The sequence below is a fragment of the Corythoichthys intestinalis genome, chromosome 8, assembly GCF_030265065.1.
Source record: "Corythoichthys intestinalis isolate RoL2023-P3 chromosome 8, ASM3026506v1, whole genome shotgun sequence".
In the NCBI taxonomy this organism is placed as follows: domain Eukaryota; kingdom Metazoa; phylum Chordata; class Actinopteri; order Syngnathiformes; family Syngnathidae; genus Corythoichthys; species Corythoichthys intestinalis.
The window spans coordinates 11,825,289-11,838,419 of NC_080402.1; the positions used below are offsets into that span (position 1 = coordinate 11,825,289).

Genomic DNA, 13,131 nt, shown 5'->3' on the forward strand with positions numbered 1-13,131 from the left:
ATACCTTGTGCAAAACTCCAAAAAGTTTTGTCTAGCACTCATATTCCAAACTCAACAGGAAATCGGGTATTTTGGATTGAATGTGAAATCGATTTACAGGTTGCACATTTGAGACCTTGGCACCTAGACAGTTAGTTGGATCCTCCTCAAAATTGGTGAGACTGTTCAGGAGACATCTGAGATCTGAAGTTATCAAAATTGTGAGTTTCCATTCGCAGACCTGGCTTGGGCAGGGTGCCAAAGTCGGCCCTTTTTGGGGCAAAACACTAAATTCAGTAAATGGCTAATAACCCCCGATCCAAGGTTCAATCTTTCATATCTGGCATGTATGTGAGGTATCCCAGCCTGAACACGACTGCATTGAAATATTACCCATTACGCCTGGCGCCCCCTGCTGGGACCGGGGCATTTCCTTTTTTACTAGCCAGGCTCCTCCTCCAAGGGAAAAAAATGAACAATTGACCTCAAACCTGCATCAGGGGAGCCTTAAGACACGTGTTCAGGTGCCTGAACTGTCATAACTAGGCAGATATACAACATAACTGCGCCAAACTTCCCGCACTTGTTGAGAGTTGTACCCTCATTTGCATTAACCCTACATCGCCAACTTGTGGCAACAGAAAGTCACTCATTTTAGTTATACATGTCCAGTTCTTTTCAGGTTGGTCAGTGTAGTTACAAGACCTTTTGTAATACTACATTTTAGGCCATTGGTCTCTTTCTGTTGCCGTGACGACCTTTTGTTTACCGTTAAAAGGAAGTAGATTTCTTCAGGGACTTAGCTTAAACCACGAAATTTGGCACACTTGGTCGAATTGGCTCAATTAGAAGATTCATTTTGGTTTTGAATAAGGGCGTAGCTGCACAGCTCAGTACCCCCTCCTTTTTTCTAGGACACTCTTCAATAGGTTTTTTTTCTCCTAGGTGTGAGAATGTATTTCCGATCCCAAAACAAGAGGCCGAGTTTCGAGCGTGTTAGGTGCTCATGAGATGATGAGTAGGAGACAATCTGCTACTACCCTGACCTGCGTGCTGTCCAAGTTGCATGACGTCTGAATTGCGCCAAAATGCGAGGGCCCGTTAGTCCTGCTTGCAGGCCTAGTTGTATTTGAAATTTTAATTTTTAGATTTGTCTTAGGACGTTACAGCTAAACACATGGATGTGAACTGTTAATGTGGGAGGAGATTTTTTGACACCTTTTGTTCTTGCACATAATGAAAATGATAGCACTCCCAACAGAAGGAGCTTTTTCTTTGATATGAGAGTGTAAATCCTCCTTTGCCAACCGTTTCATCTCGCCCGACTGTGCTCAGCATTACTTGTGCATTGCAGACGCGTCAGCCGCCATGCAGGTGCGAGCGCTGAAGGATTACTGCAACAACTACGACCTCACCAGCCTCAACATCAAAGCTGGAGACATTATCACGGTACAAAACAACTGCAAACTGCAATATCATTCTAGCATTGGCACATTCTAAAAGGGGTTAAAATGAGGCAAATTAATCAGATTTGGTTATGACCAAGGGCGTAGGTTTGCATAGGGACGATAGGGACATAATACTACCAACTTTTCAGGATGCTCAAATTGTCCCCACCAATTTTTAAGCCACTTTATTTGGATTATAGGATGAGTTCAGTTATATTAGTAATTTCGATTGTATTTCCATATTTTTTAAGGACAGAATAGACCCTACCATTATTAAGTGAATTATTTTCATTATGTTTAGACTTCCCATTTCACTTGCTGAATAAATGCTGATGTAAATAACAATCAAAATTCATTTTCTGTGCTTATTATTTACTCAGTTACTATTCCAGTTGTTTCATTAATTGCTAAATATTTACACTTTATTTGACAGTGGCTCCATAAGACTGTCATTAGACAATCATTTCTATGACATGACACTGTCATGAGCATTAATGAATGCTTATAACGGATGTCATTTTGTGTTATTTAGCAAATTATTTTATTTTGAATGGATGTAAAAGATCCAAACTGGACATAAATGGAATTAGTAACATAATTTTCCGGATCACACCTAATGACATAAGCATTCAGTAATGACCATGATAGTGTCGTGGCATAAATATGACTGTCTGATATCACTGTAAAAAATAAAGTGTTATTAAATACCATAACAAGCAATTAATGAAACAACTGGAACAGTAAATGGATAAATAATCAGGAAAGAACATGAATTTTTATTGTTATTTACGTCTGTAGTGCTGCAATGCATGCTCGGATGCATGTGACGCCTATTAACCCAAATTAATCGATAAATAAGCCACTGGACTATAAAATGCAGGGTTTAAAATATAGGAAAAAAGTAGCGGCTTATAGTCCGAAAATTACGGTACATGCAGGTTATACTGTTATATTGTCCCTACCAATGTTGAGACCAAACCTACGCCCTTGGTTATGACGCACATTAGTGGTGTTTAAATAACAGTTTGTTTGTGTCGGCAGGTTTTAGAGCAGCACTCCGACGGTCGGTGGAAAGGTTGCATTCACGATAACCGCACAGGAAATGACCGCGTGGGCTACTTCCCGTCCAACATGGTGGAAGTCATCAAGAGGGCAGGTGACCACCCACACCACAGCTGTGTGTGTGTGCGTGTGTGTGTGTGTGCTCGGCAGCCTTTTTACGTAGCGCTAGCTGATCATTAGTAGTAGACAGCTACAACATCATTGGCCATTTTAACATGTGAATCATAGCTTTTCCCTCCAAATTTGTCACTTCTACCCTTATTTGCTCCTCTCACATTGAATTCTCCTATTATTCCATCCTACCCGGTGAATACAACCATAGACTGTAAACTGAAAAGGACATATCAAAAGTGATGCCAAAAGTTAAAAAATAAATAAAAATAAAAAAATTAACTCATTGTTTGCTCGTCATGAATTTTGCCCCTGTCAATGGCACTGAAAGATGCGTATTCACAGCCAGGGCTCCCAGTGTAAATGAATTGGACATCTATTGTTGTTATTGGCAGTTAATGATTATTATATACGGTCTATGGTTGAACCTGTAAGCTCTACAGAGGTCTGAATCACAAAGCAAACGTTTCATTGCCTCCTATTAGAGTCGCATATTATCGGTTAGCCGATAATATCGGCCGATAAAAGCATTTTAAAATGATATCGGATAATATCAACATCGGTTTTTCATTATCGGTTTTGGGCCAATCCGCATGTTGCCTTTAAAGTTGCCTTCTTACATAAGGTGTTCACAGTTTAGCACAGCAGTTATGCTTATCGACCATTATATGTCTCCAAACCAAGATGCTTGCGATTTGTTGTGTGAGCATTATAATTATTAAAGCATACAGTGGGGCATCACGTTACAATTAGCAATTAATAATATGTGCATATGTCCATGACCGGATACAGTGGTATGAAAAAGTATCTGAACCTTTTGGAATTTGTCACATATCTGCATAAAATCACCATTAAACGTGATCTGATTTTAGTCAAAATCACACAGATGAAAAAACGGTGTCTGCTGTGACTAAAACACCCAAAACAATAATAGGGTGTCATATTTTAATGAGGAGAGTATGCAAACAATGACAGAAAGGGGAAAAATAAGTAAGTGAACCATCACATTTAATATTTTGTAGCCCCTCTTTGGCAGCAATAACTTCAACCAGATCCTTCCTGCAGCTGCAGATCAGTCTGGCACATTGCTCAGGACTAATCTTGGCCCATTCTTTTCTAAAAAACTGCTGTAGTTCAGTCAGATTCCTTGGATCTCTGCCATGAATTGCTGTTTTTAAGTGATGCCACAGCATCTCAATGGGGTTCAAGTCTGGACTTTGACTTGGTCACTCCAGAAGGTGTGTTTTGTTCTTCTGAAATCATTCTGAAGTTGATTTACTTCTGTGTTTTGGATCATTGTCTTGTTGCAGCATCCAACCTCTTTTTAGCTTCAACTGTATGACAGACGGCCTCAGGTTTTCCTGCAAAACATCCTGATAAAACTTTTGAATTCATCTTCAATTAATGATTACAAGTTGTCCAGGCCCCGAGGCAGCAAAACAGCCGCAAATCATGACGCTCCCTCCACCGTGCTTTACAGTGGGGATGAGGTGTTGACGTTAGTGAGCTTTTCCATTTTTCCTCCACACATGATGCTGTGTGTTACTCCCAAGCAATTCAACTTTGGTTTCATCAGTCCACAAAATATGTTGCCACAACTTCTGTGGAGTGTCCAAGTGCCTTTTTGCAAACATTAAACGAGCGACAATTTTTTTTTTTGGACAGCAGTGGCTTCCTCCGTGGAGTCCTCCCATGAACACCATTCTTGGCCATAGTTTTACATATAGTTGATGTGTACGCAGAGATATTGAACTGTGCCAGTGATTTCTGTTAATCTTTAGAAGACATTCTAGGGTTCTTTTTTACCTCTCTGAGTATTCTGCGCTGAACTTTTGCCATCATCTTTGGTGGACGGCCACTCTTTGGGAGAGAAGCAACAATGCGTAACTCTCTCCATTTGTAGACAACTTCTCTGACTGTCGATTGATGAACATCCAGACTTTTAGAGATGATTTTGTATCCTTTCGCAGCTTTATACGAATCAACATTCCTTGGTCACAGGTCTTCATACAGCACTTTTGACCGAGCCATGATGCACATCAGACAATACAATTCTTACCAGGTGTCCGTTTTATAGTGGGTAGGTCAGCTTTAAAACACTTATCAGTAATTGGGCAAACAATTTACTTAAATTGTTTGGTGAAACTTGGTTTCAATTGTTCTTTAAGTCTCCCTCGGCATAGGGTTCACTTACTTATTTTTCCCCCCTCTGTCATTGTTTGCATGCCACCCACATTAAAATATGAAAACCTATGAATATTTGGGTGGTTTTAGTTAAAGCAGACAGTTTTTACATCTGTGTGATTTTGACAAAGATCAGATCACATTTGATGGTGATTTTATGCAAAAATGTGAGAAATTCCAAAAGGTTCAGATACTTTTTCATACCACTGTATGTCGGTGTCGGAATTTTGGAGTTGGACAATATCAGGATATTTGTTAAAAAAGTAATTATCGGACAACTCTACCACCTACTAATGTAATTTATTTGCAATTTTGTTTTTATACTCACCTGATACTTGATTAGATACAGCTCCAGAAACTATAAAAGAGAGATCTCAAGAGATTAGTTTTTCATGTGGAAGAACTAACACAACAATGCTTATAATTGTGGTTGTAGTTACATAACACAAATCAATTTTTCCTATGAAAATTAATAGAAATGACATTAATATGTTCCTAATAAAATGATCCCTGCAAGTCTAACCACTTCACGTGGATTTGACATGCATCACCGTCAATGACAGTCAATCAGTTAAAGAAAACGCCATGAGATAGGTCTCAAACTTGTAGCATGGGGGCTAATTTTGGCCTGCTGGACAGTGTTTGGGTCTCCTTACCTGACATCTAAATTGTTTGTGCGGACCTGTTTTTTTAATTCATAAATTTATTTATCTTTATTCATCACTACAGAGCAAGCTAACATAGCTCAGGCTAATGTCCGTTTTCATTTTTGTCAACCTGCTATGCGTTAACAAAAGTTGAATCGTTTAGAGACTTAAAAATTGTACAAATCCCCATTTTGGAGCCTCTAAACAGCAATTTTTTTCTGATTTCTTTTACATTTAATTTATATTAGGGCTGTCAAACGATTAAAATTTTTAATCGAGTTAATTACAGCTTAAAAATTAATTAATCGTAATTAATCGCAATTAATCGCAATTCAAACCATCTATAAAATATGCCATATTTTTCTGTAAATTATATATATATTCTGTAAAATAAATTGTTGGAATGGAAAGATAAGACACAAGATGGAAATATACATTCAACGTACGGTACATAAGGACTGTAGTAGGCATTTCACTCTACTGTCATTTAAATCTGTCTATGCTGTCCTCACTCCGAAGCGTCTACTTTTTCCAAAGCTAGACAGCTAGTGAACGACGCCTTAATAATCAGACTTCTTCCTTTTTCATCTGATTTATTAATAAAATGGCCTCAAACCATTGTCCTCTTTAGACCGTGGTAAAATTACAAAAAAAAAAAGTACACAAGCATTGCATTAGCAACAACGTTAGCTTAGCACGCTATACAGGTTCACAAAACATAAACAAAAAGCGTCTCATACAGAAAATATAACATTTCGCTTACTAACATAATATGTACATTATTTACAACAACCATACTTACGGACAAATCTTGTCCAAGGATCATATAAGCACAACATTACAACGTAGGCGTCAGCCCGAGACGTCCTGCAGCCATATTGAACTGGCAAGACAACAATAAACCATGTCGCAAAGCAACCACAAGAGTTCGCTGTTAGACAGCACAAAAAGCCTTGCTGTAAAATTTACCAAAAGGCAGAATACTGTCTGAGCGGGACATGTGCGTTAATTGCGTAAAATATTTTAACGTGATTAATTAAAAAAATTAATTACCGCGCGTTAACGTGATAACTTTGACAGCCCTAATTTATATAATTCATTAAATTAAAAAAATGGAGAAAACTAAGTACATATTCTCTTTTTTAACCCCTTCGGACCTAAGCAAGCTGCTGAAGAACATGATGTGTTTGTGTCTCTAAATCAATAAATACACTGAATTTAGTTGCTTTCGCCACTTCTGGGAGATGATTGGATGAAACTTTACCCATCGAAACCAAATAATGAGGTTTGGCCCTCTTTGCTCTTTTTGGCTCTTTGAAAATGGCTGACCAAATGCAACTTCAAAATGGATTACGTAAAGTGCTCAAATAAATTTGATTGATTTGATTGATTGATTTCTCTTTTAAAACACATTAACATTAAACAAAAATCATCACAGATTTAAAAAAAAAATTTTTATGCCCAGCAGAAAAAATGCGGGTCTGAAGGGGGTTAATGTGTTTTGTTATGTGATGTTGTTTCATTGGCAAAAAGAAAAAGAAAAATACCCTGTGAATAATATTTATCTAACATCTCATTTTTAAAATTTTATTTAAAGTTTATTTCAGTCATAAACTTAAAGTCGATGCACATGATTTACTTTCGCGGGCCACACAAAATGATTTAGCGGGCCAGATCTAGCCCTCGGGCCTTGAGTTTGATTTAGAAGAGTGTATTATTTTTTTTAATATTTAAAACTTTATTGTAGTATATTTGATGTCGCCTATACTCACCCAGACTATACATCAAGCGGCCCCTGGATAAATTGAGTTCGAGACCCCAGCACGATGCTTTGTGGCACATTACAACTTTACATTTTGCAATGGTTCCAGTGTGTTTGTGTGCCAAGATTTGCTGACACAATTGTTGCCGGCAGCTTCATCGCATGTCAAACGAAAAGTCTATTCTTGGTCTTGTGGTCACGTGACCGGGGTGCTCACGTGAAGAGAGAGAGCCTTGTGTGATGCTTTGTGATGAAGGCCACTGTTACGCATGCTTGTGCTGCTTGTTCATACGTCACTTTGGCACAGTAAAAAAGCATTTATCTCCAAATTTTATATACGCTTTCATTCAAAAAACATATTCGTTTGAGTACCGATTCAGAAATATGCAAGTTAACACTGAACATTACCGTATTTTTCAGGCTATAAATCAGTTTTTTTCCGTTTTTTCGGGTGTGTGACTTATGTGTGAAATTATTAACACATTGTCATATAATTTCACATGTTATTTTGGTGTTTCGGAGTCACACTGATGGTTGGTTAACTTGTTAGTAGGGCTGCAGCTATCGATTATTTTAGTAGTCGATTAATCCATCAATTTGTTCGTTCGAATAATCGAGTAATCAAATTAGGATTTAATGCGTAGCAGAATCAATTTTAGGAGATGTCAAACAAAGGCTTGCTAAGATTGCACGTTCAAAAGAGCATTAAATGGGAATACAAAATAAAATTCCTGAGTGTCTGTTCAAACTACGCAGAATTGCACTTTCATTTTAAAATAAATTAAAATACCTGATCTTAGCCGCTATCTTAAATGCCATATAATGTTAATGTTTTTTATCACAATGATCTTAACAAATTGTTAAAACACATATTCCTACAAAAAAAAAAAACGGCCAAATACCCCGATAAACTAAATTATGAATGCATAAAAAACATATTAGCTCAAACAAAAACTTACTTTATATTGACCTTAACAGGGCTGGACTTGCATGCTTTAGAACAGTGGTCCCCAAACTTTTTTCTGTGAGGGCCACATAACTTTTCCCTTTTCCTATGAGGGGCCGGGGTCAGTTTGTAACAGAAAAGGTGTGACGATTGCAGGAGTGCCTAAATGTAAAAATTTATTGTTTTTCAGAAAGCCACAATCAAATAACCCTTTCTGGATTCTTCACGGAACAAAAGTAAATGAAATACAATTAAAATAATAATAATAATATAATATACTAATATAATATGATATAATAGTAACACTAAAAATTAAATAGATAATAACCCAATAACCCTCTCTGGGTTCTTTACAGAAAAAAGCCAGGAAATAAATAACACAATTGGGAAAAAAAAAAAGAAATTGTTTAGGGGGCCGGACCAAATGTGGAGGCGGGCCGTATTCGGCCCGCGGGCCGTAGTTTAGGGACCCCTGTTTTAGTAGCAGACGCAGACGTCTGACATGGATAAAGGATTGCTGCACTCTGGTTTGACCCACATTAGGCTGTAAGTTGTTTCAGCTAATATATGTTTGTGTATGCGTTGCAGGCACCAGAATCTGGCACCATTCACAATTGTATGATTGCTGTAAAAAGCAGGTTATTTGCATTAAAGATGGACACGATGACGCCAGTTTGCCAGTGTTCCTCAGAAATGGGAACATGGCTGCGCGCTTGCACCATTAAGACTACAGCACCGTCATTCCATCACATATGCATTTGTAATTAAGTTTTTAACCACAGTTTGTCGAGTAACGTGTGAGCGATTTGCTATGCTAGGACTTTTGTTTGTCAAATTAGAAAATTTTATCTACTAAATTTGCATATTGATCAGATTAGAAGGCCGTTTGAACACCAATTGTTTTGTGTCAAGTGTTTTATTGTTAAAATGCATGTCATTTTGAACATACAGTAAGTGTACATACAGTGGGGCAAATAAGTATTTAGTCAACCACTAATTGTGCAAGTTCTCCACTTGAAAATATTAGAGAGGCCTGTAATTGTCACCATGGATAAAGCTCAACCATGAGAGACAGAATGTGGAAAAAAAAAACAGAAAACCACATTCTTTAATTTTTAAAGAATTTATTTGCAAATCATGGTGGAAAATAAGTATTTGGTCAATACCAAAAGTTCATCTCAATACTTTGTTATGTACCCTTTGTCGGCAATAACGAAGGCCAAACGTTTTCTGTCACTATTTTGGCCCATTCCTCCATGCAGATCTCCTCTAGAGCAGTGATGTTTTGGGGCTGTCGTTGGGCAACACGGACTTTCAACTCCCTCCACAGATTTTCTATGGGTTTGAGATCTGGAGACTGGCGAGGCCACTCCAAGACCTTGAAATGCTTCTTATGAAGCCACTCCTTTGTTGCCCTGGCTGTGTGTTTGGGATCATTGTCATGCTGAAAGACCCAGCCACGTCTCATCTTCAATGCTCCTGCATGCTGGAAAGAGATTTTCACTCAAAATCTCTCGATACATGGCCCCATTCATTCTTTCCTTTACACAGATCAGTCGTCCTGGTCCCTTTACAGAAAAAAACAGCCCCAAAGCATAATGTTTACACCCCCATGCTTCACAGTGGGTATGGTGTTCTTCGGATGCAATTCAGTATTCTTTCTCCTCCAAACACAAGAACCTGAGTTTCTACCCAAAAAGCCCTATTTTGGTTTTATCTGACCAGAACACATTCTCCTAGTCCTCTTCTGGATCATCCAAATGCTCTGTAGCGAACCGCAGACGGGCCTGGACGTGTACTTTCTTCAGCAGGGGGACACGTCTGGCAGTGCAGGATTTGAGTCCCTGGCGGCGCATTGTGTTACTGATAGTAGCCTTTGTTACTGTGGTCCCAGCTCTCTGTAGGTCATTCACTAGGTCCCCCTGTGTGGTTCTGGGATTTTTGCTCACCGTTCTTTTTGTCATTTTGACGCCACGGGTTGAGATCTTGCATGGAGCCCCAGATCGAGGGAGATTATCAGTGGTCTTGTATGTCTTCCATTTTCTAATAATTGCTCCCACAGTTGATTTCTCAACACCAAGCGTTTTACCTATTGCAGATTCAGTCTTCCCAGCTTGGTGCAGGTCTACAATTTTGTCACTGGTGTCCTTCGACAGCTCTTTGGTCTTGGCCATAGTGGTGTTTGGAGTGTGACTGACTGAAGTTGTGGACAGGTGTCTTTTATACCGATAATGAGTTAAAACAGGTGCCATTAATACAGGTAACTAGTGGAGCCTCGTTAGACCTCGTTAGAAGATGTTATACCTCTTTGACAGCAAGAAATCTTGCTTGTTTGTAGGTGACCAAATACTTATTTTCCACTCTAATTTGGAAAAAAAATTCTTTAAAAATCAAACAATGTGGTTTTCTGTTTTTTTTTTCCACATTCTGTCTCTCATGGTTGAGGTTTACCCATGTTGACAATTACAGGCCTCTCTGATCTTTTCAAGTAGGAGGACTTGCACAATTGGTGGTTGACTAAATACTTATTTGCCCCACTGTATGTGTGTTACAGCTTTATAAATTGTCAAACGTGAAGGAAGTAAAAAGCTTCAAAAAGCACAGTTCCCTTATATGCTGTCTGTAAAGCTGAACAATGTCACGTTAAGTGAGGACAGAACACGTCATTTAAATAAAGTAAAAAAATAAGATACCGTGAGGTAAAATAAGGTACTGTTTATGCAACCTGAAAAAAAAAAAAAAAAAAAAAAAGTCGAAATCGCATAATTGGAGTACGTTGTAACCCAGGGACTACCTGTATAAATTAGGGCTGTCAAACGATTAAAATTTTTAATCGAGTTAATTACAGCTTAAAAATTAATCAACCGTAATTAATCGCAATTAATCGCAATTCAAACCATCTATAAAATATGCCATATTTTTCTGTAAATTATTGTTTGAATGGAAAGATAAGACACAAGATGGTTATATACATTCAACATACGGTACATAAGGACTGTATTTGTTTATTATAACAATAAATCAACAAGATTGCATTAACATTATTAACATTCTGTTAAAGCGATCCATTGATAGAAAGACTTGTACTTCTTAAAAGAAAAATGTTAGTACAAGTAATAGAAATTAAAACCCCTCTTAATGTTTTCGTTTTAATAAAATTTGTAAAATTTTCAATCCAAAAATTAACTAGTAGCCCGCCATTGTTGATGTCAATAATTACTTACACAATGCTCATGGGTGCTGAAGCCTATAAAATCAGTCGCACCCAAGCGCCAGCAGAGGGCGGCAAAACTCCATAAAACACAACAAGTGAGCGTTTCACTGTACTGTCATTTAAATCTGTCTGAGCAGGTCATCTGCGTTAATTGCGTCAAATATTTTAACGTGATTAATTTAAAAAATTAATTAACGCCCGTTAACGCGATAATTTTGACAGCCCTAGTATGAATATATTTTTTCCTTTCTTGATGGTGCGACTTCTCGTCTGGAAAATATAGTAATATATTTTTTAATATCCATAACAGCCACTCACATTGACAAGCAGAAAAAACATAATGTTCATGACAAAGACAGGTTTATCACGTCAGTTCTAACATAACTCAGTCAGTTAGGAGCTTGTAAAAATGATAGAAATTATGATGATGAATGATGAAAGTGATATTTTAAACTGCATACACATTTTTATACCTTGTTAAATTATTGTTTGGAATTGAAATGTCATGAATTTAGTTTGCACAATTTAGTTTTGTAGTGAGACTTACAATGTAAAAAAGAGACATTTGAATGGATAAAAAACTCGAACAATTTGGAGATACATGCTTTTGATGACCTTTTCCTTTCTTGCTACAGTGCTATTAATTGACCTATTATGACTATATTCCCTGTGGATATATGGATATGTTCTTTTCTCATACATTTTCTTCTGATGAATTCTTACTTTATCTTATTTTTTTTTTAAGTGGACTGATGAGTTGTCGTGTTGTGTTGTTGTTGTTGTTTTGCATCTCTTTTTTGCACTTCCCTTCTCCTCATCATCCTCCTGGCTCGAGTCCAGGTCTGTCCCCCTCCCAACAGTGCCACACGCTTCTACTGCGCAGGCCCAACCCCTGTCCCGTTGGCTCGCTCAACGGACACTCGTACCCCCCCACCAAGGTTCTCCCCCTGCACCTGCCCTCCCCTCCTACCCCTCACTCAAACGCACAATCCCTCCCTCGCTTCTCCTCGTTCGGGTACGTGCCTTTTCCCATCTCTCCACCTTCTCTCTCCACTCCTCCTCCGCCTCCTCTTTCTACTCCTCCTCCTCTCTCCACTTCTCAGGAGCAGCAAAGTCAGACAGGTACATACAGTAGTACACTTCATAATAACCTTTTAAGATTTATTCAATAAGTCACCTTCTGCATAATATTAAGGTCAGGGTTCTTTTATTGAGGGCCACATACAAGTAAAAGGAAGAGAAGCGACATTTCACTTTTGTGTTTACATGCTGAAACTGAGATTTTCTTGTTGTTGCTCACGTCATAAAAGTACATGTTTTACAAAAAAGTCAACCCATTTCATTTGAAATTTTAAATTTTGATAGAAAAGTCCTAAAACACCTTAAACTCCAAATTTTAAGTAGGTCTTTGAAGTATTTGAATTTGAAGTAAACTGAACTTCAGTTTCAGGAACAAATTTGGTAATGCTGGTTATTTCAACTATTTTTTATCAAGTTAACTTTAACCCTTTAAAGGGCCTGTGACAGCATAAATACATCTTAAATAGCATTATTATGTGAATTAAAATCATATTTTGAGACAATTCGACGATATATTTGGCAAAGCGCAGATGACAAGAAATTAGTTTTTTAATCTTCCGTTTAGCGCCGCCTGTCATTATACCGCTCTAGCGTCCCCCGCTGGATGATCGGCAGGGTAATTCAATTCAATTCAATTTTATTTGTAAAGCCCTGAATCACAAGATTGTCTCTTCTATTGGTTCCTGTTAAAAGTCTTG

General features: G+C 37.9%; 1 protein-coding gene across 4 annotated transcripts in view; it reads left to right on the forward strand.

Moving 5' to 3' along the window:
- LOC130920156 (caskin-1-like) overlaps positions 1-13,131 on the forward strand; it is a 115,609-nt gene that overhangs the window by 58,602 nt on the left and 43,876 nt on the right. For 3 of the 4 annotated variants that reach the window (XM_057843106.1, XM_057843107.1, XM_057843108.1), the window contains exons 9-11: positions 1,334-1,428; positions 2,469-2,583; positions 12,194-12,475. In XM_057843106.1, the coding sequence (XP_057699089.1) occupies positions 1,334-1,428; positions 2,469-2,583; positions 12,194-12,475 (492 nt within the window). The remainder of the gene's footprint in view (positions 1-1,333; positions 1,429-2,468; positions 2,584-12,193; positions 12,476-13,131) is intronic. The other variant, XM_057843110.1, reaches the window with a different exon arrangement.